The sequence below is a fragment of the Xyrauchen texanus genome, chromosome 36 (genome assembly GCF_025860055.1).
Source record: "Xyrauchen texanus isolate HMW12.3.18 chromosome 36, RBS_HiC_50CHRs, whole genome shotgun sequence".
NCBI classification, from domain to species: domain Eukaryota; kingdom Metazoa; phylum Chordata; class Actinopteri; order Cypriniformes; family Catostomidae; genus Xyrauchen; species Xyrauchen texanus.
Window position 1 is genome coordinate 23519200 of NC_068311.1, and position 27169 is coordinate 23546368.

At 37.3% G+C, this 27169-nt stretch overlaps 1 protein-coding gene across 8 annotated transcripts in view; it reads left to right on the forward strand.

Annotated features, from left to right (window-relative positions):
* The window catches only part of LOC127629690 (synergin gamma-like), a 73541-nt gene that overhangs the window by 32670 nt on the left and 13702 nt on the right, over positions 1-27169 (forward strand). For all 8 annotated transcript variants that reach the window (XM_052106896.1, XM_052106898.1, XM_052106899.1 and 5 more), the window contains 7 exons: positions 5959-6915; positions 14656-15207; positions 18831-18994; positions 19231-19284; positions 21860-21956; positions 22430-22578; positions 24822-24932. In XM_052106896.1, coding sequence (XP_051962856.1) covers positions 5959-6915; positions 14656-15207; positions 18831-18994; positions 19231-19284; positions 21860-21956; positions 22430-22578; positions 24822-24932 — 2084 coding nt within the window. The remainder of the gene's footprint in view (positions 1-5958; positions 6916-14655; positions 15208-18830; positions 18995-19230; positions 19285-21859; positions 21957-22429; positions 22579-24821; positions 24933-27169) is intronic.

Genomic DNA, 27169 nt, shown 5'->3' on the forward strand with positions numbered 1-27169 from the left:
GTTGAAGTATACTGTGGTTTTTGTAGTCTACTAGGTCTAGAAATCAACTAGAAATTGTATAGAATTATTTCTAAAAATCTGTTTCCAGTAATCACCAAGAACTGGAAAAGTAATGGAAATGTCATACTGAAGTCATTTGTCTCATGGGGCCTCATTCATAAAACACAAGCAGAACACATTTTTGTGTAAATCATTGTAAAGCTGGCATACATTTTCAGATTCATGAAAGTTTTAGTTTTTTAAAATGTTAGTTGGTATAAAAAACCTGCTCCCGACCACGTGTAAATCATGTTTAGACATCCAAACGTGTAGTGTTCTTTCAGGCAAACTGCCATGACTACATTTTGACAGAAGTGAAATTAAATAAGAAATTAATAATAATGAAATGAGTGAAATTAACCTTAAAGAATAACTTAAATTAGTTAACCTGTTAACCTTTGCCAGTGCGCCAGCGCACTGAAGAGTTTTTTTCCCCCACTAGTTTCATGTTTATGAATAGATTTAACGTGAAAGAACATCATTAATCTTGGCAAACTATATATAATTTTAAAGGTGTAAGCCTCAAGCATCGATGATAGAGCTCTGTTTTTCGATGAAAAGCTTATAACGAATGTATTTCTTGCATTTATGTAAGCAGTACAGATCAAAACACACGTAATCAAAAAGCGGAGTACATACCAGTAGTGTCGTAATAACGAGCCACACACGCATCCACTGCTGAAAGTTCCAGATTGAATGGAAAGGTGAGAGTCCACTGAATAACATCCCATAGAGCATTTTTAGTCCAAAGAAACAATAACGTTGTAACATCGATGGTTGTTCCTTTGTTTACATCGAAGTTTCTTCAGGGTGAAGTATCATACTTGTCGGTTATGCAATAAAATTATGCATAAAAACAGACTCCGGTAGCCGAACGTTATATGTGTGTGTTGCTTAGAGTGTAATGAACAAATTAAGACCGCACACACACACACAAATACAAAGATAGGCAATATATAGGTCAAAATATCCAAACACTGCGGTCAGTTTTTTGACGTCATGATATGCTGATCCTATTATTTTGTCTTTACAACGAAAGCCAATGAAAGAATTGAAATTATATGACTGATAGAAAATGTAGCCAAGCAGTGCACGATTCCAACGATACCCGGAAGATTAAATTCCTCGCGAACAAGATGTTTTTTTATTTATTTGAATCAGCCACTCTCTATTGAGGAGCTAACCTGCGGCGTAGGCTGTGACCACACCCCGTCATTTGACAACAAACAAGCCATAGTAAAAAGACGGAAAACATCTGTTTTCGCGTCTTACTTACTGGACGGATTATCTCATCAAATGGATCGATCAAAAGAAGTTTTTTTCTGCTGAAGATGTTTTATTTGAGATCACTCGAAGCAGCGATGACCGAAATTGAGGAGAGTGAAGACAGCGCCGAGGGTGATATGCTTGAGGACGGAAAAGATGGTCCAATTTTACATCGGTGAGTTGCTATGTAACATGCACACATTATACGTGTGTGTGTGTGTGTGTGTGTGTGTGTGTGTGTGTGTGAGAGAGAGATAGAGAGAGAGAGAGAGAGTGTGTGTGTGTGTTTGTTTTCCCATTTGATTTATAAGGTAAATGCATTGTGGTCTGAAAAGATAATGCTACTTTATATGTATTTATTTATTTATCTATTTATATTTGTATTTATTGGATAATTGTACAGTTGTTTAGTTGTTTCTGTCATTTTGTCCTAGCACACACACACTATATATCTATATAATGTATGTGTGCTAGGAAAAAAAACAGAAACAACTATACACCTGTACAATTGTCCTATACAGTATAAATATAAATAGACTTGACATTTTTCTGTATTTTTTCCTAGCACACACACACTATATATATATATATATATATATATATATAGTGTGTTTGTGCTAGGAAAAATTACAGAAATAACTAAACAACTTTACAATTGTCCAATATATACAAATAGAAATAAATAGAAATAAAGTAGCATCATCTTTTCAGACCACAATGCATTTACCTTATAAAACAAATGGCCTGTCTGATGGCTGGCCATCAGTGTGATTGTTGGTTCTATGTCTGACCATCCATATGAATGCTGTCTGTATCACTGGCCATGCTGTCTAAACGACTGCCCATCAGTTTGATTGTTGATTGAATGGCCAGCCACATAAAAACTATACAGAATTATTTACTTGACATGCGGTGCTAATTATCTTTCCATTCTTTCCCATGCAACAGCCATCAAGTTGAATCTTCAGATGAAGAGTGGCATCCAAGCACCAGCCAACCAGTAGAAAAGAGATGCAAGCTCTCAAATTCTTCAAGATCTGCACTTGCTGTTTTAGACCTGAATCGACCAGTAAAAGGGAGAGGCAAAAAGAGCGGCAGAAAAACCAAGTCCATACCCGCTGTGTCCCCAAGCACCCCTAAAGAAAAGTGGAACTGTTCAACTGACGAGGACGTTTGGCATGACCAGCACTGACTAAACAGGACTTAGCATTTTGCCAGAGACAACAGCATTTTTGAATTTTTTTTCTTTGCCTTTTCTGTTGCAAAGAAATTCAGTTATTTTTTATACATTTATTTTTTTAAATATTTCATAATATTTTACTTATATTTTTATTGTTCTGTTGTGCAAATAAATCACTTATATAAAGTCTTATGGTTGTGTGGATTATTTTATAATTGAAAAAGCATGGAACAGTGTATATGATGACTAAAATAGCTTGCAGTACCCTTCATAACATTTGGTCATTAGGTTGCTTTTGAGGTATCCAAGGAGGCTTCTTGGTACCTGGACATAGTCTTGGAAAAATATTGCAGAAATCTCATTTTTCATAATATCTTCCTCAAATGTGAAATATAAACTGATGAGACTTGTGGCTTTCAATCAATTACCTAACTGGATTCCTCCAGGTTTGTTTTCATTTATTTTTTCATAAAATAATGAAATGTTACTTGCAGTACAAATTATCTTCAAGACACTTTAAATTCTATAAATTTTTTAAGTTTTTTCAACTTTTACATTTGGGTAATAAACTCCAAAGTGTCTTCTTTTTAAATGTGTCTAAATTGTGCATGTAGAGCAAATTGTTCAGTAACTACAATTATTTTAGTTTGGGGATGTCATTTCTGGGGATGTGCCTCGGGCAGGGGGAGGGAGAAAGGGAACTGACATAGTCTTGGAAAAAAGCTTGCAGGAACCCCATTTTTCATTATATCTTCCTCAAATTTGAAATATAAACTGATGAGACTTGTGGCTTTCAATTATTTACCTAATTGGATTCCTCCAGGTCTATTTTTATATATTTATACATGAAATAATAAAACATTTTTTGAAGTTCACATTATTTATGAGGCACTTCAACTTTTATAACTTTTTATTTGTTTGAGCATTATCAACTCTGATTGATAGTTAGTAGAGTGCCAAGTGTCTTCTTTCCAAAGAGACCTTAATTGTGCCTGTGGTACACTGTTCTCAGGAGCTATATTTATTTTAATTCAGGTATGTCATTTTCAGCTGTGAGCCCCTGAGTGGGGGTGCAGGTTAACAGGTTAAAAAAGCTTCGTTTTTAGAATTTAGAATTTTCAAATACTCATTTACTTTTTTCAAAGTATATATTTTTTCAAGCAGAAGTGCTTGAAAAAGGGTGAAAAGTTCATAGAAAGACAGTTTACATTTGATTTTCTCTGAAAAAATATATGCCCACTAACATGAGTGGTTGGACAGTTTTTAAATAAAATGTTATATGAGCTATATAATTATGTTTCATAATTCAGTAAAGGCATCAGTAACTAGCGTTCAGTTGATAACGTATGGTTAACTCAAGGCTAATGCTGATAAACCCATAAGTAAACACATTGCAGGCAGGTGTGTGTACAATAAGATGGGGAAAAAATTTGAAAAATACCACACATGGTCGTATAGCTTGCAAATGTGTAATATCTGATAGCGTTTCGGTAAAAGGTCTTCTTCTGGTATTTTTATTAATTTCTCTGAAGATTGTTCCAGTTGCAAGTATATCACTGTTACCATTATGATTTACCCGTGAAGTTTAATTAATGATGCTGGCATTGCACTGCAAACTGATCCACAGAAAGTTAATGGTGGTGGATATCCTCCTACCGACGTGGACTGAAATTATTTTACACTCATGTCAAACTATTTTTATTGAATTCTTAAGCTGTTTGATTCACAAAAAGGCCTCCGGTGACAGTAAAAACTGACTAAGTTCTCACTTTCTTTGAGACGCTATTGTGCTTGCTAAATAAACATTTTATGATATGAATATATGTACTTAATTCATAAACTATTTCATTACTATTCCACGTAGTTAAAAGCATTTACTAGTGAGTTTGGATCCTTTATTATATGGCATTTGCCATGGGTGTGGATTATGATAATTGTGAATGAACGGGCGAGTTAGGAATGTTTGGGATTCACTAACATACTGGTCCACACATTTTACTAATAAATCTGGGGAGTACATAGAGTTTTTATGAATCGAACATTTTATGAATCTGAACGTTTTGGGAAGGTCCATTTAAAGTGCAACTGCAAATTACTCATATTTTCAAAAGTTTCATCAATGAGGCCTGTGTAATGTAAACCCTTAATATAGGGTGTTTAGTTTCATTACAGATTCATACAAGTGATAGATCAATATATCGACCAGGTTGATTAGTCAAGTTATATTTGAGATTGTCAACATCGAATCATTTTTCTACCCAATTAACAGAAGTGGTCATTCAGCCTAATGTTATTTATTTCATCAATTTTGTGTACTTCTTAGTTGCTAAATTAAATGGTAATACATATATAACCATTTTAGCATTCAGACACCCAGCTCTCTATATAGAAGTATTGTTACCGGCCATTAAAAACTCATATCAGAACTTAATACACTGATGTAGACATATGTGCATGTCCCTGTCTCACTAGAGCAGAATCCAGTGGGGACAGCTCTGAGAGATCCAGTAAGTTAATGCTTGCAGTGATCTCTGTAACTATCTACCTCAAAAGTCCCTTATTTCTGTTTTCTACTCTGCCTTTGATTCATTATATGGATCACAGATGAAGTGAATAAATGTCTGTCATCTAAATGTCATTCTATGAATATCACTTCACTACAAGTTAAATGAAAATGCATTGAGTGTTTTTGTGTATGGGTTTTTTATGCATGCCAAGACTGAGATATGCTGATGATGATGATGCATTTAGTTTTAACAACAATGTATGAGTATTAGGCCCAAAACATTCTTAATGCAAGTATCTGAATGCAAGCTACACAAGCGTGATTTCATGTGGTGATGCATTCATAAATATAACCACTCGGAAATCATAACATAACACAATTACGTGTTGAATGATGTAATGCGCACTTTGACGTAAGGACGTGCTAAAGTTGCCAACTTTCTTCAATCTCTTTAAAGGTCTAATCGTAAAAAAACTAATCGTAGCGTGAAAAACCTTCCTGAGCAACTTAGTTAAATTGTCGACTCTGCATGTTAGCTACCCGAATAAAAACAAATCTGATTTAATGTCCCAGACATTTTAAGGTAACTATCATGCCTTGAGTTTTGAGGTTTGTTTCTACCAAAGTTCAGCAAAAACGCACATTAAGTAAATACAATGGAACTGCAATGCATCGGACAATTATTTCCTTTGCGCACATTGCGTACGTAACAGTATTACAGAAGTGTGTTTTTATTCGTTTCTTCTATTTATATTTGGCGTGTTCTGTTTTTGCAGTTTTCTTTAGTTTACACTGAAATTCTTGTTTTATTTTAGCACCTTTATATTTAAATTCAGCAGCCGTGTGTGGCTTGGGTTAAGCATTGCTAACCTTGTTTTGTGCTGTGCCAGTTCTTTATCCTTTGTTGTTTCAGTGTGAAATGCATTTCACCATGCTCTTCAATTGTTTTTGTTTTGTTTTTCCACAGGGGAGGGATTTGCTGATTTCAAGTCTGTCAGTGCCGATGATGGTTTCACAGACTTTAAAACAGCCGACACTGTCTCTCCACTAGACCCACCAGACCAGGCCAAGTTTCAGTCAACTTTTCCTCCTCCTTTCACTTCCTCTCAGTCTCTACCACTGTCCATTTCTCAGCCAGCCTCTCTGGCTCAACCTAGAAATCCTCTCAATATGGCAGATCTGGACCTTTTCACCACAATGGCTTCTCCGGGCCCTACCTCCACTGCTGACTCTAAACTCAGCCTGTTCCCCTCACCACCTCCATCTTTGGTCCTGCCCACCGCAGTCCCCAAACCTCCCACCGTAGGGGGCGATGACTTTGGCGATTTTGCTCTTTTTGGCTCCTCCGCATCCTCAGAAGTCACACCAGCCGTGGGGAAAGTTGCTGGGGCGACAGTTCAGGATGACTTTGCTGACTTCTTGGCGTTCGGGAGCTCTAAAGACCAGAGAAGCGAGGCTGGCTCTGGAGAGGGTGGCAGTGAGGTCCAGGGTGACACGTCCCAGCAGCGGCAGCAAATCATTGCCGATAAGTACGACGTCTTCAAACAGCTTTCCCTGGAAGGTGGCCTGGCCTACGACAACAACAAAGAAAATGGTGGGGGCTCCATCTCGTCGCTCAAGAGCGACATGGATGACTTTGCAGATTTCCAGTCCTCCAAATTCTGCTCTGCTCTGGGGGCGTCTGACAAGAGCCTGTTGGACAAAGTAGCCGCCTTCAAGCAAGCCAAAGAGGACTCTGCATCTGTGAAGTCCCTGGACCTCCCATCTATCGGGGGCAGCAGCGTGGGGAAGGAGGACTCAGAAGATGCGCTCTCAGTACAGCTGGACATGAAGCTGTCGGACATGGGTGGAGATCTGAAGCATGTGATGTCTGATAGCTCCTTAGATCTCCCTGGTTTGTCTTCCCATCAACCCCCTGCTGCAGGTGAGGAGTTAGTACGCTTGCTCTGGTGAAGTCCAGCCCACTTTATCTGTTGCCACTTTCTCTCTCTCAAACACACTAAGTCCAGTACTCGGGCCACTCAAAGGCTCAACAATGCCCAAATGGAACACTGTGTTTGTGTTCTGTATGGCGTTATAGTTACTTAAATATTAGATACATATCATGCCATTCTTTCCCATTTAATTTATTTCTATTTTCAATTTAATCATGCACAATTGTAAGCCTTTGTTATTTATTGTAGTTTGTAGTTATTTATTTAATTTAGCATTTGTATTATAATTTTTTACCAGTCAAAACTTGTGCTTGTGAATTTCAATCTCAAGAAATTAGTATTATCGCTTACAGCACAATAACTGGTATTAATAACTCCCAGTGTTATCAGGTTATCAGCTATAAAAGCACATTTATATGCAGCATTTAATTCAAATAGCTCGTGACTTGGTTTTCTCTCCTGTAATTTGTCTGTCCATGTTGTCACTGCTGCCATCTCTCATTGGTTGGCTTCCCCTCAGATTCCCATGATTTAGTTGTGACATCAACAGAAACATTTCATAATGGTTCATAAAGCTTTGTTTACTCCCAATTCCAATTCGTTTTTCAGATAAAATCTTAAGGACTCACTGTCCACATTATCATTTTGCAAGTGATAAAATTTAATCCGTTTGTTCAGTGTAGTCAATATCTGGTATGTCTACATCAGTTGCCATAGTAATGACATCACCATCGAGGCATTACTGCGTTAACGTTTACATTAAGTAATTTAGCAGACACTTTTATTCAAGCGACTTACAAATGAGGAACATGCATTTACATGAATTTTACAAATTGATTTACATTTTTTATCCAAAACTGCTAACTATTTTACTTATTAATTGTTTATTACATATTAATTGTGGATAAATCACTATATGGGGAAAGAGTAATTGAAAATGAGTGAATTCAGACACAGCTGTAGATATTTTCACATAGTACTTCGCATTACGTCTGAAAGGATAATATAATAATAATAATAATTATTAAAAAAAATCCTATAATGCGAAAACAGATTTTATTTTGAATTTACACTATAAACAAAGCTGATTTGGATTAGTTTTGCAAAGATCCTTTTTAATGCGTTTTTTGATTGCAATCTATATGGATTTTATTAAAATATGCTAAAAATATTTTTTTTCCTGCTTGTCTGATCAAAGCCAACCTCACATTCCATTTGAGTTTAGAATGTTCCATTTTAGAATGTTTACACATTTTAAATCCTTTTATATCTTTGAGAAGCAGATTAAATAATACGATAAAGATTATTGCATAAGATAGCAATATTAATTTAAATTCTGCTGGCACCAGCATGTTTTACTTTTTGTTCTGTTTTTTTATTTGTGCTCTTCAGAATTACTGATGGAATATGTAAACAGCCAGATGAATATGCTAATGGGAATCATTTTTTGCTATTTTCCTTAGAGCAGTGCAGTCAACTTGATTTGTCTTAACATGATGAATGATCTTGACATTTGTCTCCTCAATCTTCCCGTACTAATGCACGAATCCACTTTAAAACATATCCCCTCTTTTGCTATTGAGACCAGATGTTAAAATCATCCTAATACAATCATGACACACTCTATTTGAATGTGGTTATTCATCTGGCATATGATTGTTATCCACATTTGCATGTGCATGGGGAATCCTCAATGCCGTGCCAAAGTGCATATAAGAGCAAAAAATACACAGCGCTTCTATACTTAACCCAAATCATATCATTAAAGCATGAACTGGCTGCCCTTTACTCGAGCTGCATCTGATGCCCGTCAACGAAGTGAAATCAGAAAGCACATGGGCTGCCATGTTCGTAAACTCTTTCCCTCGAAGGTGCTCAGTAGACACACTCATTTGAATGCAAGTAGCTCTTAATAGATTGGCCTGTTTATGTAAAATGTTTTATGTCCTAAAATCATTAATTATTCGTTTACACTCAGCATTCTCATTCTTTGCTACTCATGTTATCTGGTGCATATCAGGCATTCTGAATGTGTGTGTGCAACACTTCATCACTCATTTCCTCATGTATCATGGTGAGAACACAGTCACAGTATTTCATGCAGTCAGCGTCAGCCGTCATATCAGCTCTTGTGTACATAGACTGGTTTCCATATATGAAGCACTGTAGGAAGAGTTCCGACACACTTGTGTGGTCTCGCCATGACCCTGATGATTTCTACAACCAGACCTGAATATTATAAACAGCGGGCCTGATTGATGTATGGTGCATTTACACCATGCCGAAATGACTGTAATTACGAGTTTCCGACTAGTTCAAACTAGTAATTAGAAGTTAGAAACTTTTTGAAAGCTTCGACTTCTGACACTTGACTGTTGTGACGTCATGTAAAAACGACCAAAATGGCAGCGGCTTTACGAGTTAAAGGAATGTTCTGGGTGTTCAATACAATTTAAGCTCAATCGACATAATTTGTGGCATAATGTTGCAGTAAGGCACATTCAGTGGATGTGAATGGGTCAGTCCATGAACATTAAAATACACACAAAAGTACATTCAAAAGTATAGCTACAAAACATTAACATTATACATGTTAACATGATTTTTGTGTCAAAATCACTTTCTAACATTATCTATGTAAAGTTATATCCAATATTACAACTTTGTTGCCATGACAACATAACACTAGTACACTTTGTTATAGGTTTTGTCACACTAAAAACAAGTAGAACACTGAAATCATGTTAATATGTGTAATATTTAAATCCTGTGGCTATTTTTTTCCATTGCAAGTGCCTCACTGTACCCACAATTGTTTTTTTTAAATAAGCAAGGGATTAGTTGAAATGATTTTTTTGTGGTAATCAATTTTATGCTACAAATGCTGGAGATTGAGCTTAACTTCTATTGAATTAAGTATCAACAACAAATATTTGTTGTAGATCTGTTTTGGTGGTATAAGCCGTTGTCATAAAAACAAATAATTTCTGAGTTTGAGTATATTCACATCTCATGATTACTCTAATACCGATGTGACACGAATGCAGCAAAATATCTTAACTACAGTACAGTAGATGGCATATCAAAATTGACGTGTCTAGGTTGAGAGGGATAAAAGTTCAGCTTCTTCAATATGTGGTCTTAAATGACATCTAATCTTCACAAAACATGTTTCCCAGAATTTTTTGGGCCTCTTGAAGTTGCAGCGAAGGAATATTTTTAACATTTTATCGACTGAACGATCAACACCCAGGCGCAGAAAAGTATGTCATTTTGAACAACATTTGGCCCTGACAGACTCATTTTCATTCCTGTCAATTTAAATATGCCATCTTCTCTGTCTGAGGTCTGTAAGAATCCTAGTTGCGTTCTTTACGGAGTTTGCGAAAGCATAATCGTGTATATTTCATACCAGGTGGGACATTTTCTGATGCTCCAAACAGGAATCCCTCTTCAAAATGGCCACCTGGTTTTCAAAGAGCGTATGGCCTCACTCAATATAATTTCCTCAAAACACTGTTTATAAAATCTCATAAAAAAGCTTCTAGTTTGGTTACTTGACACCTCTAGAGCCCAAGCATAAATATTGTAGCAGATTCAGAGTGTTGGGTTTCTTAATGCTTGCACTACGCCCCTGGATGTGTAGCTAACCTCCCTAGAGTATCTCTTTTCCAGGCCAGAGCCGCTAAACATGGTTCCTCCACTAGTACATGACTTTATTTCAGGTGTTTCAGTACATGAGACCAAACATGATAGTGGAACTCTTTCCAACTTTGCTTTTTTACACTCCAGTATGTGCCAGCCTTCAATATGTGAAATTGACAAGAATTTACTTGCAGTAAATGATTAGTAGAAGTAAATTTTTTTCTGGCATACTTAGAAAATAGGTTGTTTTTATCAAGAATGGAAATGTATACATGCAAATTTAATAGTGTATTTTTATTACAGGAAAATTATCTAATTTATTTTGAATATAGATAGACTTGATTAATACTCCTGGTTGTGTTGAAGCATTTATGCCAGAAAGCATATTATTTGTATTTATGTAGCAAATATTGCTTCCCTTGATATGGAAATGTTTACTTTTTTTGACTTACGTGGGTCAAAAAAAGCTCCTACCGAGATGTACAGGATGGCGAGAGAAAAAGGGTACTGTCTCTTTTTGTCTGTTCTTTACTTCTCACTCAAACTGATAGATTTATCTGGTTTCTTGTAACCCTTTGAGCACCTAACGGAGTTACGGTTGAGTCTAATTGACGTAAACCTATTCTGTCTTTTAGACATTAATTAGAAAAATTAGCTAAATTTTAAAGTCACAAAACTCAGAGAATTTTCCCCCAATAAGCTCTTGGGTTCTCAAAGGGTTTTTTCTAAAATGCAGAGTCAATATTAGCATCACCTTGATCTTTGCTTAAATGTTCTATATCACTTTCCTTTTTTTTCTGGTTGCTTTTTCCTTTTATATATCAAATACAGTGTGTGTTTGACCAATGAGAACTAATCTGATCTTAATCTGTAAATGTGCCTTCTCAATGCTGGGTTCTGCATCTGGGTTTGGGATTCTGTCCTGTTTTTTTCTTCTCTTTTCTGACTTGCATGCCCTTGTATTCTTATAATGCATAAAAAAAAAAGCTTTTTAATTGTTGGCAAAGCTATTGTAACAACAGATCTTTCATGATATTTTGTGACCTCTCATTCTCTCTCTGCCAATGTTGTCGTAATAAATATGAACAATGGTACAGCAGACATTCGTGCCGTCTTGATTTCTCTCTCCATCCTACAATCTTGCCACCCAAAGCAGATTTAGCCATGAGATTAGCACACTGCACTAGCTCCTTGTCAATTGCACAAACTGATTGATTATATGAACAGGTGTGTCCTACTCAACTTTTCGTCTATGAGAAGGGAAGTAGCGGATAGCATGTTTGATTATTCATATAATTATGATTAAGACCCAATGACTTCAGATGTGTCGTTATTAATTTAAAGTCAGTGTGAAATAGGAATGGGTCAAAATATAGATTTTCGGTTGCATCGCAGTCTTCATTTGAATGGTCTCGATATCGATTCTTAAATCCCAAGATTTGGTCTTTTACTCTATGAGCAACCCTCTACACAATGAGAGGAAATCACTCACATTCGCGACCCACTTTTGCACTATGCGAATAAAATGTACATATTTGGCAACTGGCTGGTAAATCACTCACCAGTAATTGTGTAGTATATTGGTGGAATATTCAACAGCGAGATCCTTTCACTGCGCGTTGAGAGTAAAAGTTGTTCCGTGTAATGTGTGTCCAAAGTCGAGATCCACCTGACCCATTTGTCACTGAACAATGTCTCTTTTAATACCCTTTCTGTTCTCTACAATCATTTGTTGAACAAGAGCAACAAAAATAAACATTTAATTCTAATCATGCATGGCACAGATGAGATAATGCCATTCAAGTCTCTCATTAAAATGTGCTCATGTACAGATGCTTTTTAAAGAAATGCCGGTTTCCTTAAAGAGACTGTATTGGTTTTTAATCACCTGTTCAACAAATCAATGTGAAATACCTGTAAGTAGTTCAAATTCTACATGTAAACAATAAACATGTTATAAACATTTTTATATATAATTTAATATATATAATTTATTGATTGAATATATGGATTTGTGTATTTTTAAAAAGCCAAAATGATGAAAAACTAATAAATTATCATTTGTCAAATTAATATTTTTGTAATGTACCTAGTCAGAAGGTCTCCTGTGTAATTAACAGCATTAGCTGGGAGATAATTTCTTTCATATATAAGAAAAAGGGACATTATAACTGAAATACCCATTTGAATAGAAATCGAATTGAGAGCTTGTGAATCAGAATTGAATCGAATCTGGAAATCAATACCCATCCCTAGTGTGAAATCTTTGCAAACCATTTAACTTGCGTAATTTGGTGTTTTTCTGAGTAAATTTGAATATTCAATGATAAAAGGTAAGGCAGGACCTTATTTATCTATCAGGGATTGACTGGATGGTGAAAGTGGGCATAACGTACCCAAAATTGAGCCAGACCTGTATGCAGAATAACATACATCAATTAATCATTCACAGTTAGCCACTGGACATGCATTAAGAAAGTACAGGGTCCATTTTTACTTTTAAAAAAGGGAACAACCATCAACATTTTGGTTGTATGGTTTTTTCTCTTTTGCCATGATCTCAAAATGAGACCAGTTCCTAAAGCCGGTCTATAATTCTTCTTTATTTGAAAAAAGATCAAGCGGTAGCTTCAAAGAGCGCAGTACAATACAACTCTGCAGTTCTTATATCGGTCTGTCAATTTGGATGATTGTATGGGAGTGTGAATGATTGTATGTTGACACTCTAAAGTGAAATGAAGAAAATAGCATTTTCTGGTGAGTCACAGACACATTATATAGATTATCATTCAAATCAGTGATTCATTTTAGAAAAACTAATACATTTAATATATAGAATGTTGGACATAAAGTTGAAACAAACAAAACACTTTCAAAAATTATTATAATAACACATATTTAACAAAGCACTCTAAACACATTATTTTTACTCTTTTGTTATTGTGTTTTTGTTCATTTACACATAAGATACAAGTATAAAGCTTGTTCAAAGTGCAGAGATGGAGCACCGGGGCTCCGTCGTATGACGGATACCAGGAATAATTCATCATTAACAAGGACCTCTTGAGACACTCGGACTGAGTCATCCTAGAATGTGTCATTAAAGCATTAAAAACATGCTAATCGTCCTAACACAGGACTCAAAAAGGGAAAGAGCATGAATAAAAATGAGCATGTTTACATCTATGGTAGTTGAGCCCTTTCTAGGTGTACATCAAAACAACACAATTTTGACCTCATTCATTAGTCAGAAAACATGGTTGAATTTACATTAGGGAGGGCTTTTGGTGAACAGTATGTTGAATATTAATTGAAAAAATTGCATAAAAAAGGCAAGCCTAACTCACAACTAGTTTGGATATAGCCAATAACTAGAGAAGCTCAGTGGCCCTTTGCCCATCTTTTCTAGAAAATTAGAGATCTGTTCTGTCCTCTGTTATCTGAATGTTCTATAATAGTTAAGCTTTAATGATAGCATTTGTTGCAAGCTGTCGATAGCCACAAAGTAATTTAGAAAAGTTCCTCTGTTGCAGTTTTATTTTCTGTACTGTAGTATACTTACAATGGAAGTCAATGTGGCAAGACTGAGGGATACATGTTAAAATGCATACTGTTTCAAAAGTTTAGCTAAAAAACCTAAAATACTATACATGTTCACTTGACACCAGTGTGATTAAATCACCTTGTAACCTTATGTACAAGTTATATACAATATCACTCATGTCACTCATAGCAAATAAACATGATAACCTTTACATGATATGTGCAAAGTTAGCTGAAAAGGACTATTTACATACAGAAAAATCCAAACACACGAATAACACATAATCAGAAGTTAATGCACATAGAACAGTAGTCCAACTGCTAAAAGTACATTTACAACTCAAATAGCAAAATTTTGCAAGGTAGAAGTTTCACATTTCTACTTTTAATCCCCCCAGAATGCCTTGCCCCATAGCCTTACATTGTAAGTGCACTGCTGCAAATGCAATTTTTCTAGTTTAGGCACGTGGCAAATTAGTTTCCTGTGGTAAGAGACAGCATGCTTCTTTATTTGAATGGAGTGTTCCATCTTGTCATTACAGAGGCTGATGATTTGAAATTTGACCCCTTTGGCACATCAACTGTCAGCAGTCTGGGCAGCTATGACTGGTCGGACAAGGAAGATCTCTCATCTGGTCAAGGTAAGAAGCTTCAGGCAGAGTCTCTAGATGGACTTCCATCTTCAGCCATGGTCCCCAGAAAGGAGACATCTTTCGGAAGCTCAGAGAACATCACCCACACCATGGTTGCCAAGGTGACCACCTTCCCAATCGAAGACAGTGGCACCTTCACTGAGAGCAGATTTGAAGCCTTCGCAGACTTTGGCTCCATTGAGCAGTCTGGACATGACAACAACGATGACTTTGGTGACTTTGCCAGCACAGTTTCTGAGAAATCTGACTCCCCTCCTGGTAACACAGAAGCATGCTGGGAGGGCAACCAGGGCGAAATGACAGATGAGTTTGGAGCCTTCCAGGGCGACAAGCCCAAATTTGGCAAGTCTGACTTCCTGAAGGCCAGCACGCAGCCCAAAGTGAAATCCAGTGAGGAGATGATCAAAAATGAGCTCGCCACCTTTGACTTGTCTGTGCAGGGTAAGTGCCATTACAATATTTTGTGAGCAAGTTAGCGTGAGTTTTTCAAGCTTATATTTCAACAACACATGTCAAATTAGCTATAAAACTAATAATAACGGTATCATACATTTTTCTTATTTAGCTTAGATCACTTTAAAAGTCTCGTTTTAAGTTTGGTCCTCCTATGGTGTTGTAGAGTAGAAAAACAAAACAGAAAATTTCTAGCAAAAAGATGACATATCTATTTTTTACTGAAAGGCAGGACTTCCATTTCTACAGCCACCATAGAAGTATACCACCTATACTGTCTTTGGCAATACTTAAAAAAATAAAAGTCATAAGCAGACAAGTATCTAATAGTGCGCAACTGTGCCCACCCACTATTTTCCAGGCGTTTCAGTTCCGGAAGTAATTTTACCATTTACTTTTTCACTAGGGATTTCATAAAGTACTTCTTAAAAGCGTTCTTCTAAGCCATGAACTAAACCAACCAACTCTGGGACTAATCACATCATTATAACCTTTAATTTAAATCAAAAAGTTATAAGAAAATCAGACAAAAAGACAAAGGTACTACAGACTGTACATAACGTATTTAATGAGCAAATGAACTAGAATCCCATGAAGCATTGCTAATGATAGAATTTAATTAAAAAACAATGTAAATATATGAAACTGTTGATTTTTAATTGTTGAGCATAGAAATTATTTTTTTAAAGGATCTTGCTAAATAGTCAGATACACTCTCTAAACACTTAATTAGTTACACCTGTATACATATTCATGCAATTATCTAATCAGCCAATCGTATGGCAGCAGTGCAATGTAGAAAATCATGCAGATACGGGTCAGGAGCTTCAGTTAATGTTCACATCAATCATCAGAATGGGGACATTTTTTTATCTCATTAATTTCTACCGTGGCATGATTGTTGGTGCCATACATGCTGGTTTGAGTATTTCTGTAACTGTTGATCTCCTGGGATTTTCACACACAACAGTCTCTAGAGTTTACTCTGAATGGTGCCAAAAACAAAACACATCCAGTGAGTGGCAGTTCTGCAGATGGAAATGCCTTGTTGATGAGAGATGTCAATGGAAAATAACCAGACTGGTTCTAGCTGACAGAAAGGTTATGGTAACTCAGGTAACCACACTGTACAATAGTAGTGAGAAGAATAGTAACTCAGAATGCACAAAAAATTGAACCTTGAGGCGGATGGGCTACAACAGCAGATTACCATGCCGGTCACTTTATTAGGTCAATAGTGTTCCCAATAAATTGCTCAATGAGTGCATATATTAAACATTAGTACTTTGAGAGTGTTGGGATGCTGACTTGATTGCGTCATTCGCAGTGCATTATGGAAGTGGGCGGACACTGCAGAGCTCTTTTGCCACAGTTTGTTTTCTTTGATTCTCAGATTGGTGGAATTTCCCCTTATGATCTTGGGGTAGTATATGTCTTCACCAGGTTTTCCGTTTTTGAACAGTTGAAAAAATGCAGACTGTTTGCTTCAGCAGGAGAATATACCAAAAATTAGTGGGATATTAACTTCTGTGACCAGACCATTGCACTTTGTGTTGGCTTGTTTGGACTGCATAATCATCAATCTGACATGATTCACAAACCCAGTGTAGTTACACAGTGGCATTCTCGCTGAACGTCAACAGATGGCAGTGAAGTGTTTGAAGCATTCAACAACGTCAATAGATGAACACTGCCACCCAAATCCCTAATCAAATCCCTCAATTTCTCCCTTTCTCTTTTCATTCTTGCCATCCGCCACACGCATAATGTATTAGCTCTTACTCAGCAACATAAAGGCTTATTTACTTCTTATTGATTCCCACCCACAGCTGCTAAATTTCATTTGTGTGAACAAAAAGGGGTTTACTTCTGCACCAGCCATCTATAAGTTTATATGAGGAGTCGTGTTTTTGTAGGAATAGATTAGCACTGTTAGAGCCTGAAACCACAGCGGAGATCAATGTGTTTCCCAGCGGGGGGTGTGATTATTTGTCGCTGTGTAGCATGAGCTTGCCACACTGCTGTCCGACTTCCAGTGGAATGACATCTCTGTCACACATGTGTGATTGACTGTGTGATGCCTGATGAATAATGCATGTCTATATTACCATGCCATTGTTGTGCACATAATTATCATTTGTTGCAAATTAGATATTTGTGGGGGTTTTTTCTGGTCCATGTGGATTAGCGATGACAATTTAAGTGCTTTGGAAATGTTCAATAACAATTCAGGATAAACAGTTAGGCTCATAGATTAAATGTATACAGTGGCCCCAAAAATACTTAAACCACACTTCAAAATGTATGGCTGACTTTGCATTAGATAAAAATGTCATACCAAGTGCCGTTTATTTTAAATAAATAAAGTCTTTTCATTCTGTCTAACTTACAGTATAATAGTACTTAAGATACACTTTAAATGCAGATAGACTTAACTCTTTACAATCAATGGTTTTAAAAATATATTCTTTTCCATCCAAAATCATTCTTGAATTCAGTTAAGTGTTTTTGTGCATGATCACTCCAAATTATCATATACAGATTTAATGGTTATTTAATATCAATGATAGCTTTATATTTTCATAGCATTCACTATATTGGGCCAGAAGGAAACAACAAAAGTGCAATACAAAAATACATTTGTTTGCAGACTCCGCTTGCTTTGAAATTTTGAATTTCATACAGTGACATTCAGAAATTGTTTCAATCCCTGTTAAATGCCTTGACAACCACAGTTCAATTTGGTGATTTGATGTATTTTCTAATGGACATGCCGAATTACTCACCCCATTTTTTAAAAAAGCCAATAGGCTTTAGTTTACAGTCACACACACACATACACCTTTCCAGCATACTTTTCATGTCAGAGCCACTTACCAAAGACTTGAGAACTGAACAATGATCTAACTGACAACATTAATCCATAACCAGCCCACAAACGCACACAGCACATCACATGTTTTGAATCACAATACACTAATCACTAAAGAATAAAGAACACTTACTCAACCTGTACATCCCAAAAAATCTCTGGCTGCACAAAAAATAAACATAAACTCCAGCAACTTTCCTTGTGTCCAGCTCCAGTGTTGGCCCATTTAGAAGTGATCGTGATTATTTTCAATCAGAACAAATTTTTCAAACAAATCTTATTGGAAATGTTGTTAGGAATGACCCTACAGCAGGGATTGTGCTCCATTCGAAGTGCCCTGCGAAAGTATAATCAGCGGCAGTTAGAATACAGCCAGAGGCGCTGAACAGTTGAAGAGGGAGGGTACATCCTCATTCTAAAAGCATTTGATTGGACAAGGTTTCTCAACGTCTATGTGACGTTATGTTACATATGAGTCTTTTTAGCCGGAAGAGAGAGATAGCAGATTTTAAATGCTTTTATCTTCTGAAAACAAATTTTGTCAACGTTCAGAAGTACACTAGCATATAGACGACCTTAAAGCTTACAGATATGGACTAAAAGCAGCAAAAATGTAAGTGTGTATCAAGTGTCCTAAAGTGTCCCAAGGACTTTTTGGGTGCCAATGTATATCATTGCCATTGAAAAACACCAAGCCAGCATCCTGAAGACCCCCCTATATCTCTTTATTTGTGTAAAGGTTCTCATAAACGTAGCCACAGTCTGGGAGAGAAAGAAATCGGCCACGTCATACCCTCTCCTGCCCCTGAGCAGCCCTTCAGAGACCGTTCAAACACCCTAAATGAAAAACCAGCATTGCCGATTATCCGCGACAAGTACAAGGACCTCACAGGAGAGGTGGAGGTCAGTAGCTCGCTCGCGCGCTCTCTCTCTCTCTCTCTCTCCCTCTCTATATATTTTTCTTTCCTCCCATCCCAGGTACATGCATTCTATTTGAGCTGGAAGAACTGACACAGAAAGGTTCTCACTGCTGAATACAGCCTGAGGTTTTAAATGAACAAAGCTCACATTCTGTTTAATCTTTCTGTGTCTGTCTTTCACTGCCTGTCCCACTGTCTCCCATCCAACACTGCTGGCAGGAGAGTGAGCGATATGCGTACGAATGGCAGAGATGTTTGGAGAGCGCTCTGCAGGTAATATACACCTCCACACTCATACATTCATAAAGAGGTCTGCATACACTTTAAGGCTTTATCAGTTCAGTTCCTGGATAATCTTAAAGTGGAAAACAGGATTTTGCTTGCGCATTTAATGTACTATGTAGACATTGGCCTGAAACATACATTAGCCTGTATGTTAATGTAAATGATTTTAGCTATGCAAGCTTGATTTCTTTTGATTTCTCTGCATTCCGAAATGTTTTGGAGCTTAATTCATAACGCAATGCAAGTGTGTTGAATTATTAGAATTGTCTCAAGGGACGCTATAGCGAGCGTTAGCATAAACCATCTTCATCTATGCTCAGCCCTGTCTCTGGCCCTCTGTCTGAAACACTCGGTTTTAGCATAAGCACCTCCTTTAAACTTCAATGTAAACGCCCACTATTATGATTGTCTAACGTCGTGCAGCCCCTCAAATTCCGCCATATTTTAAACTCAATCTGAAGAGAATGAACACGCTCCACAACATTATAAAACAAAATTTCAGGGTTTACACATAACACACATCCAACACATTGTATCTGAATGTATTAAACTGTTCATCTCAAGCACAACTGTTAACACTTACACCCTGTCTACCGGTTGCTTCAAAAGCAATAGAAACTATTATAATCAATGATGCTGTCTACCATGGAAGCATCCGTTGTGGCGCGGCGCGATGACAGTAAATAGATGTCCCATTCCATTTTGTATTGCATGCGCTGGCTACTACTGCCAACAACACAAATAAATGGTTTCGAAAGTTTGTGTCGACATGCCAGACAGCCTCAAGCCGCTACGTCGGGTCAATGGATGCGCCTGGTGTAAACAGGTGACGACACCTTAAACTATCAAAAACTGTTTTGCATCGAGTCCAATTGTTTTTAACTGCCCATCCTTCAATTATAGTTCCTTTGCAAAGCTTGAATTGTTTTATAATTGGTTCACAAGCAATCCACGCTGATAACCGGAAAACATGAAATTCACGCAGAAATACACTGAAGACACATCCACATGAAGCACTTACATAGTACGAAGCACAGTGCGAACTAGAAGCACACACATCCAGTTTCCAGTATCATCCTGCACTGAAACGCACATCTCCGGAAATGCATCTAAATGGTAAAAGACGTCCATCCAGTGCATGTTTCCATACACCAACAATTAAAAATAGCACAGGTGAGCAAAAGAACGTGTCCATTATGCGTTTGTGCTCCAAACAGCACGAGGCAGTAGCTGAATGATGGAGAATAGCTTCTCCTTTTCAGAGTTGTAACTTGAAACCGCATCTTTTAAAAGTGGCGTGAGATACATGTCAAGCGGTCAAAGATGTCTGTGAATGGAGGGCAGAATTTTAAAGGTCCAAAAAGCACATAAAGGCAGCATAAAAGTAATCCATATGACTCCAGTGGTTAAATCCAGATCTTCAGAAGTGATATGATAAGTATGAATGAGAAACAGGTGAATATTTAAGTAATTATTAAAAAAGATTCTCCACTTTTACATTCTTTCACATTCTGAAAGTGAAAGTGGTTTTATAGTAAATAAAAAAGGATTTAAATATTTATCTGTTTCTCACCCATGGTGATTGTATATCTTCAGAAGACATATATTAAACCACTGGAGTCATATGGATTGCTTTTATGCTGCCTTAAGGTGATTTTTGGCGATTCAAAGGTCTGGTCACCATTCACTTGCTCTGAAAGGACCTACAGAGCTGAGATATTTTTCTAAAAATCTTTGTTTGGGTTCTGCAGAAGAAAGAAAGTCTTCCATATCTGGGATGGCATGAAAGTGAGTAAATTATGAGAGAATTTTCATTTTTGGAGAACTATTCTTTTAAGTATCCTTGACCACACACTTGCCAGTGCATTTGCCAATTATTTGCGTATATATATATATACTTGTGTAAAGTATACTTCTGGCCATACTCTTATATTCTCAACACTAAGCTTCCTCCTTAGTTGATCCAGTCCACTGAAAACTAAGCTTCAAATATGGGTCATTCAGAAATCATACTTCATTCAGAAGTCATATTTATGACTTCACAATTAGAGATTGACAGATGATCAGTTGTACCAATGCTTTCAACCGATATTTACACTTTTCTGCTTAATCTGTTATGCTCGGGTCAAAATTCATCAACATACAGTATGCCGCCGTCTGGAGAGTGTGTAAAGAATAGCGGTTATCAGACATAACAAACAAAAAAAACATCAACAAGGGTTGATCTCTATTCATAATCACGAGTACATTATCCTATGACTACCCTTATTTACATATAAATTCATATTCAGCAATTTAGAGTGACTGTTGTTTCTTAGAAACACTTGCAAAAACAATAATTGTAGAGATTATTTGCATGTAACATTCTTAAAGGCACAGTAGCATAAACCGGCCAGGTCAGTGAGAGGATGGAAAATTCTAATGTAAAACTAAATTATGCCTGATTTGGGTGAAGAAAAAAAAACTTGACTAACATTAGAAGTGCATTTAAAAATGCCACAAAAGTGTAGAATATAGCCCCTTTAAATCTTTATTTTACACTTTTTCTTTCTTTTCCTTTCAGGTGATCACCACTGCTAATAACACCCTTAATGGCATCAGCTGTTCCTCAGTGTGCACAGAGGTCATCCAATCAGCACAAGGGATGGAGTACCTGCTGGGTGAGACCTTGACTACAAGACCTGTCATTGCCTTTCTTATTTACTGATCAGAGACCATTTTCACTCTTACCCTTAACCACCATAACAGATAACAGTCAAACGGAAATCAGATCAACATTAAAGCGCATCCACATCTCACAATGTCTTTTACTTCATCCACATACGAACCAACTCTTCATGTGGCCCTGCAGTCTTCAGTCTTGGTTTTTACTGTCTGGTTATCTTAATATACTTAATATACTTTTTTTGCATATTTGGAAGACGTGTTTTAATTTTGCCATTTTGAGTTGGCTGCTGTAATGAATAGCCACCATAGGCAATTTCTTATGTACTACGGTAATCATGATAATTGTTAACTTCCTATCTTTTGATATATTTATTCACATTGTGGTTTTGTTTGCCATGGCTGTGTTCTCCATGCTTTCGGAAAGGTTTATGACAGAGATGCTGTCTTTTTTTTTTGCCTTTGTCAGGTGTGGTGGAAGTGTATCGTGTGACCAAGCGTGTGGAGCTGGGTATCAAAGCCACTGCTGTTTGCTCCGAAAAACTACAAGAGCTGCTTAAAGATATCAGCCGTGTGTGGAACAACCTGATGGGCTTCATGTCACTGGCTAATCTCACTGTGAGTTTACTTTTTATAAACTAAATGGTGAAAATGAGTTTTTTTAGCTGTAAAAAAACGTATTTAGCTGTACTGGCTGCCCTCTACTGACGCAGCTCGTAAAAACACAAAGTTACATAAGCTTCTAGCTCCAATGTTAGGGAAATACATACTTGTATTACATAATTAAACAATGAGCACTTAAGTCATAACAGTGTCAATGTTATGGCAAATGCCAAATATTTTTGTTCTATCCTAGCTTAATTTGCATACACAGCTATAATTACTCCATTCATACTGTAGGTTGATACCTTTTTGTAGCCAAAAAGTGTAAACACTGTGGCTCTGTTGGGCTGTTAAATATTGCACTGATTGTTTGAGAATCTCATCCAGACCACCATGGCAATATTGACTCAACCAGTTGTGTAAGTTTGGGGTGGATCTACATGGAAGAGCCAAAAAATGACGACCATCTGCCTAATATGCTGTTGGTCCTCTGTGTGCCGCCAAAACCCCTGAAGGTGTGCTGTGGTATCTGGCACCAAAACATTAGCAGCAGATCCTTCAAGTCCTGTAAGTTGCGAGGTGGAGCCGGCATGGATCGGACTTGTTGGTCCAGCATATCCAGCAGGTGCTCAATCGCATTGAGATCTGGGGAATTGGGATGCCAGGACAACACCTGCATCATGTTTCTCAAACCATTCCCGAACACTGTGTGCAGTGTGGCAGGGCACATTACCCTGCTGAAAGAGGCCACTGCCATCAGGGAATACCATTGCCACAAAGGGGTGTAACTGGTCTGCAGCGATGTTTAAGTAGGTGGCACTTGTCAAATTGGTGTCCACATGAATGGCTGGACCCAGGGTTTCCCTACAGAACATTGCCCAGAGGATCACACTCCCTCCACCATTTTGCCGGCTTCCCACAGGGCATCTTGGTGCCATCACTTCCCCAGGTAAACAGCACACACGTACATGGCCGTCCATGTTATTTAAAGAAAACAAGACTAATTGGATCAGACAACCTTCTTCCACTGCTCAAAGGTCCAGTTATGACACTTGTTGCCCATTGTAGGCGCTTTTGATTGTGGACAGGGGTCATCCTGAGCACTATGACCAGTCTGCACCTATGCAGGCCCATATGCATTAGGGTGTTATGCACTGTGTGTCGTGACATTCCCCCTGTAACCATCATTCAAATGTTCTGGACCTGACTGGATAGCCTTAGTTGCCCTCGCGCATCGATGAGCCTTGGGCGTCCAACACCCTGTCGCCGGATTGTGGGTTTTGTCCCTCCTCAGACCACTGTTGGTAGGTACTTACCACTGCTGACCAGAATCAGCCCACAATTCTTGGTGTTTCAGAGGTGCTCTGACCCAGTTATCTGGCCATAGCAATTTGGCCCTTGGCAAAGTTGCTCAGGTCTTTACTCCTGTCCATTTCTCCTGCATTCAACACGGTGTCTACGAGAACTGATTGTTCGATCACCATCTAATCTACCTAGACCTTGACATGTGGCCTTGTTAGGAGATGAACAACATTATTTGCTTAAAATTTTTTTTGCTCATTAGTGTATATCCAATGGCAGACAGGGGAGTTGTTGGGAAAATTCTTTGAAAACACATTATTTTTGCAATTCTCTTTGGTGAAATGACACTTTAATGTTATTGATGAAAGTTATTATGAAGTTTTACCGGATAAACTATACAATGACAGTTCTGTCTCTATACTGACATATTTATCTAGAATATTCTCCAGTAGAATAGAATAATGAGTCTTGGGGTCATTTGAAAAAATCAGAAAAATTAGACCAAACTGTGGTTTCTGTGTATAACAGAGTTTTTTCTTGCAGTGTACTCCTGAGAGAATATCAATGTCAGCTGATAATATTGCTACTGTAGAGTTTTGCCATCAGTTAATGTCAGCTTCTGAGAATGTAGTCTTGCACACTGCGAAAAAGCACCTGAAAACTTTAAAAAAGCTCTGAAGCATAATGAAAATGAATGTGCCGGCTCTGAGTCTGCTGGTTTGGGTAGATTTGTAGCTGATGCATTGATCTGCAGGGCCAATCAACTGCTGTGATGTTGATTTGTTGGCTCAGTGGCCCCTGTGATCTGAGGTTTGACTGACAGCCAGGGGATTGTGTGGAGGATGGGATAGTAACGATCGCTTTTTAAGAGCAGCCTTCATGCTCTCTGTGTGTGTGTGTGTGTGTGTGTGTGTGTGTGTGTGTGTGTGTGTGTGTGTGTGTGTTTCTTTCTTTAGCCGGACGAGAGCTCGCTGGACTTCTCATCCTGTATACTGAGGCATGGCATTAAGAATGCCAAAGAGCTGGCGTGCGGAGTATGTCTGCTCAATGTGGACTCACGTAGCAAGGTCTGTACGCATCAAGCAAACACATGTCTGCACATGGATAACTAGGGCTGGGCGATATGGCCAGAAATATTATCACAATATTCTTTTTTTTATATCGTTCGATATCGATATTTATCACAATATACATTCACATTTGCTCATTGCACATTTTTTTGAATTTCCAAATTGGCAGAAGAAGAAAAAAAAGTCCTAAACAGTTTAAATAGTCTTTACAAAACAGCTAAAGCAGTGGTGTCTGAGGGATCTTCTATCAAAATATTTTATAGAGTTTATCAATCAATTGAAGTTGGATATGAATGTTAAAAGATCATCTGTTCGTTTTGAAGCATAATGACAGCATATCATTTTTACATTGACATATTTAAATTTTTTGTTACATTCAGATCAGATACCCAAGTATGGGGGCATAGAAGCCTTTTGACTGAGGAATGTTACTGAATGGGGATTCAGGGGTATCCCCTGAGAGAAAATTTTGAAAATGTAAAAGTCTGAATGGACCATTTTTATATTTTCATTAAAGTGAGAAAGATTAGGCTACAAACTAGTAATTTTATTGCCTTGTCATCCATGCCAGATATGATGACATCTGATTAATTTCACAAAATTAGAACAGAAATCTATTTGTTTTACTATAAAAGGCTCATAACAAGCTGATAAATAAAGCTAAAATATGAAGGAAAAACATTATGGTCTAAAGGCGCTCTAGAACCACATTAACGTAATGTCTACTCACATGTGGGGAAATGAAGCAATGCATGCAGAGCGGGACAGGCCAAAAATTAAGTGTTTTTGGTATTTGAGAGAAAAATTCAAGAATACAGTGCAGAAAGATCAGATCTGCTGTACACAGCACTGTTGTTTTGTCGCACTGCTCACTAAAGACAATGAGAGGGCGTGACCATCATCAAAATTAGACTATGCCAGTCACCGTGGTCCGAATCCAGATCCCGGATTGACTGGCGTAGCCTAATTGTTAGCAAGGCAGTCTGAGAAAGCCGAACTGCTTGTGTTTTAAAAACACATCATCTAGACTCTAGATGTAGAACACAGGCTAAATATAGAAAATTACTCAAAAGCTTGTCATCGGTATAATGGAGTTTTTGTTATTACAATAAATATCGAGATTGTTTTATTGCCCAGCCCTAAAGAGAACACATATACCCTGCAAATGAATATTTGACTCATGAGGAGATTTTCACGAAACAATTCAAGAAAATATCCTGGTCTTATTTAACCCCAAATAGGGGAGGCCGATATGACCAAAATCTTATATCACGTATATCTTATATCACCTTACCATATTACTCAATTTCACATTATGCCACATTTCGGTCTGATATGTTGTTGAACAACAGTATTATAAACTTTCCTCAAGAAAGTTATTGTCAAAGCAAAACAACAAAGAAATTATTACATAATTTTAGTAAAAAATAACATCGACTAATCGTTTCAGCCCTAGTGAATCTGCCGCTACACCAGCATGTGCAGATTTTACCATTCCCTGCTCAAGCCTATAGTTTCAGTCTCACGTGAAGCATGGCCACTGATAGATATGCACGCGCGCGTTGCGCTGCGCACATGGATATTTACATGTCAAGAAATACACGATATAGCAAAATCAGTTGACACTTTTATCGTCACCACTATATATGTTGTCATATCGCCCAGCCCTAACCCCAAAACATAAAAAAAAGTTATGAAATTAGATTTTGCAAGCCAACATTTAAGACCATGAATATTTTTTGCATTTTGGCATTATTTTCAGGACAATTCAGCACATTTTACCCCTGATGATCATTACAGCAACAGTAATTTTTTTACTGTATTACAGTTTACACATTATACTGTGGACTAATTGCCAAAAATTGGTCTAAATTTTTGTTTCCTGTCCTAATTTTGCAAGCATGTAATGCTGGTTCTTTTCACTCCCTCCACCTCCAAAATATCTTATTTTATATGGCAGCAAGTACTAGTAAAAAAAATTTCCTCTATCACCATCCATCACAAAATGTAGATTTGAAATGTATTTGGCGCTCTAATGCATTTTAGCCATCACAGATGTGCTCGTCAATAGACATTGTCTAATTTTCAGTTTAAGCACCACTCCCATTTTTTCACTGAATATATCGGCCTCTGAGTGGACTAGAAGCTCAATCTAGATGTCATTAGAAAGCGGAGATCCTCCCCTTTGTGATGATGCAGAATTTTCCATCAGTAGTCAATAACATATATTTCTG